The sequence below is a fragment of the Lactuca sativa genome, chromosome 4 (assembly GCF_002870075.4).
Source record: "Lactuca sativa cultivar Salinas chromosome 4, Lsat_Salinas_v11, whole genome shotgun sequence".
NCBI lineage: Eukaryota > Viridiplantae > Streptophyta > Magnoliopsida > Asterales > Asteraceae > Lactuca > Lactuca sativa.
This window is the reverse complement of record NC_056626.2, coordinates 291,633,906-291,637,103: the sequence shown is the minus strand read 5'-3', so window position 1 is coordinate 291,637,103 and position 3,198 is coordinate 291,633,906. Positions and strand designations below refer to the sequence as shown.

The window sequence follows — 3,198 nt, the reverse complement described above, 5'->3', positions numbered from 1 at the left end:
AGTCACTAAGACTACCATAATCAACCATTTTCAATACAGTGGTATTGTGGTCACCAAGACTACCACTAAATCTGATAATTAACATTCGAGATATTACAGTCACCAAGACTACCTAAAAGTACAGATACATCCCGAACCTTAGCATTATAGTCACCAAAGTTACTAGATTCCATCAGGGCCGGTCCTGAGGATTCAAATGCCCATGACGAACCGGAAAAAATGCCTTAAGCCCTAACGTGAAACGACTAAGAATAAATAAACTATTTTTTAAAACCGACTATAAACTTTATAGCAATAAACAAAGCAAAAACATAGTATTTTAATGAGTAATTACATATTGTAACAACTAACCGACGATCCGTGAAGCTCTCCTAGCATTCTCGATAGCAAATTGGTTGATTAACTCATCATACTCTATAGTCTCTAAGATTTCGTTCTCGGTAGATATCATGGACAAATCGCTAAGTCTTTGTTGGTTCATTGTTGAGTGTAAGTAAGATTTCAACAACTTCAATTTCGAAAAACTTTTTTCTGCAGATGCCACTATTACTGGAATAGTCAACAATATTCTATATGCAATGCTTGCATTTGAGAAATAATCAAGTTCTTTCAAAAACTTCAAAACATCTATAGGGTTGCTAAATTCATTGGTGTCCAATGTCTCAAATAATTTCAACTCTGTATAAACTTCCTCAACATCAATATCCGATCTTTCTTCAAACTTGAGTGTTTTACAAGATGACATAAAATCTTTATCTTCCATTCCCTTCAAATTATGTGGAAATACAACACCAAATAATTTGTCATACTCTTTGAATTGTTCAAATCTTGTCTCACGAGAAGAACTAGCTTGATCAATAATGTATAAGAAATAATTGACTCTGAAATTCTCTTCGGCTGTAAATGAAACTTCTTCGCTACTTGAACTCTCATCAAACATCCTTTTCCTTTGAATCAAACGTTTTTGTGGAAATATTCTATCAATACCCAATTCAATATCAATCTCCTTAGCTTCAATAATCGCTTTTGAAAAACAAGTTTCTCTATAATCTTTGCAGTACTCAATCAATTTATTTATTTCTTTAATAGCATTATCAACATGCATATCCTTTAACTGTAACTTTTTACTCATAATATTCACATGGTTTAATACTTGATACCAAATGACTAGTGATACCAAAAATTCAAAGTCACCAAGTTCTTTTTCTTCCAATGAAATTGCTTCACTTGCAACTACAGCATCATTATCCCTTTCTCCAACTTCATGTAAAGCTTCTCATACATCAACAAGTTGCATTTTAATGGCCTTTACACTCGCAACCCGACATTCCTAACGAGTTTGACACAATGACTTAAGACTCGAAGCTTTAACATTATCTTTCAAAATTTCCCACCTCTTAGTAGAATTTGCAAAGATAGTATAAATACGTTGGATGAGTCCAAAATAGTTCTTTCCTTTAACGCACTTGTTAGCCATATCACATAATGTAAGATTAAGAGAATGGCAACCAGAAGGAGTGTAAAATGCTCTAGGATTTAGATCCAAAAAATCTCTTTTGCACTCCTTGGTGCTTTCCTTTCATGTTTGCTCCATTATCATAGCCTTGACCACGCATATCATCAATTTCAAGACCAAGAGACTTTAACTCCTCAAGTGTAATATCAAATAGTCCTTTTCCGGTGGTATCATCAACATTCAAAAAACCTAAAAAGGACTCCTCCACAGTAACAAATTTATATGATAACTTTAAATATCTCACTATTATCGTCACCTGTTCTTGGTGACTTGAATCGAGAGTACAATCAAGTATGATTGAGTAGTACTTTCCTTCCTTTATCTTCTTGATAAGTTCTTTTTTCATTGAGCTATCAAAAGTATTAGTTCATTTTGGATCGTGTGCCCAAGATAATGCACATGAAGTTCTTCACTTGTGATCCGCCACACATGCTCTTTGATTACCGGATCAAACTCTTCCAACATTTCAATGACACGAAAAAAATTGCATTATCTGTTAAGTACAACAAACAAATAAAAAGTGGAATCAGTCATAATAATTAACAAAAAGGTATTTGGTGGAATTGGATAAAAAATATACAATTTATAATTACCTTTATCATACAACTTTTCATTTGATCCACGGAATGCTAAATTATGTTTAGCAAGAAACTTCACTACTGCAATGATTCTCAAAAGGACTTGTATCCTGTAATCTCTTTCTTTCTTGAATTGCTCGTATTGAACTATATCAATTGTTTCGTTCAAGTTCAATCGTTTACGCATATCAAACCATTTATTCCTATTTGTAAGATGATCCAAGGAAGTTTTGTGACAACTCGAAATTTCTATCTTATAACAATCCCAGCATTCAATCAAATTCAAACCCTCAATTTCTAAATTTTAGCAGTTTTGGAGTCAGTTTGAGTGTTCTAAAGCCTAGTACTTCAAGAGATAACAGGAGAGAGGATGCCCTAGGGTTAATTGTGCAATAATAAGGTCTCAAAACTCCAAGAGTTTGCAGTTTAAAGCCTAAACATGGTGTTTACGACCGTAAACTCCAAGGGGTATAAATATGACACTTAGTCATATTTATCACCTTTTCTTACTTTCAAGAACTAGAACATCAAAATCCTCTCAAGTATCATCACTAGATCTTCAAACTTAGTAAGTTTTCCTTCCTTGATTAGTTGATTTACTTCATTATCTAGTGTTTGTGAATGATTTCATCCATGAAATCTCTTCATTTGATAGATAATCAAGTGTTCTTCAAAAACACCAAGAACACACACTAGTATTCTTGGACCCTAAACACCCAATCAAGCTTCTAGACTGTAAGTAAACTTATCCTAGATTGTTATACTCTTAATTTGGACTTGATTACACTTAGAAATCACAAAGAAAAAAAGATCAAAGGTGTTTACGCCCAAGACATGTTCTTGGGCCGTAAACCCTTATAAGTGGGGCAAAATGCACCCTAGTCCCTTCTTTGGCCTTGGAAACTAGCCTAGATCACATCCTTGAAGTGTTAAGGACCGTAAACATCAAATAAACCGTGTCCACATAGAGTTTAAAGCCGTAAACTCATAAGGAAATGGTCCTTAGGCCGTGAACTCTATAAAGCGATGATATTGTGCCCCTAATGCTTCCTAAGGCTTGGACTTGATCATTGAATGCTTACTAATGACTTATAAGACCTTAAA

At 34.0% G+C, this 3,198-nt stretch overlaps 1 protein-coding gene across 1 annotated transcript; it reads right to left on the bottom strand.

Moving 5' to 3' along the window:
- Positions 1–346: 346 nt before the first annotated feature.
- Positions 347–2,281, bottom strand: LOC111882471 (uncharacterized). The gene is made up of 3 exons (XM_023878835.2): positions 2,110–2,281; positions 1,610–1,705; positions 347–1,272 (listed from the first exon to the last, which is right to left on the bottom strand). The coding sequence occupies exons 1-3, from the start codon at positions 2,279–2,281 to the stop codon at positions 347–349; spliced, it is 1,194 nt and encodes a 397-aa protein (XP_023734603.2).
- Between the last annotated feature and the right edge of the window lie 917 nt (positions 2,282–3,198).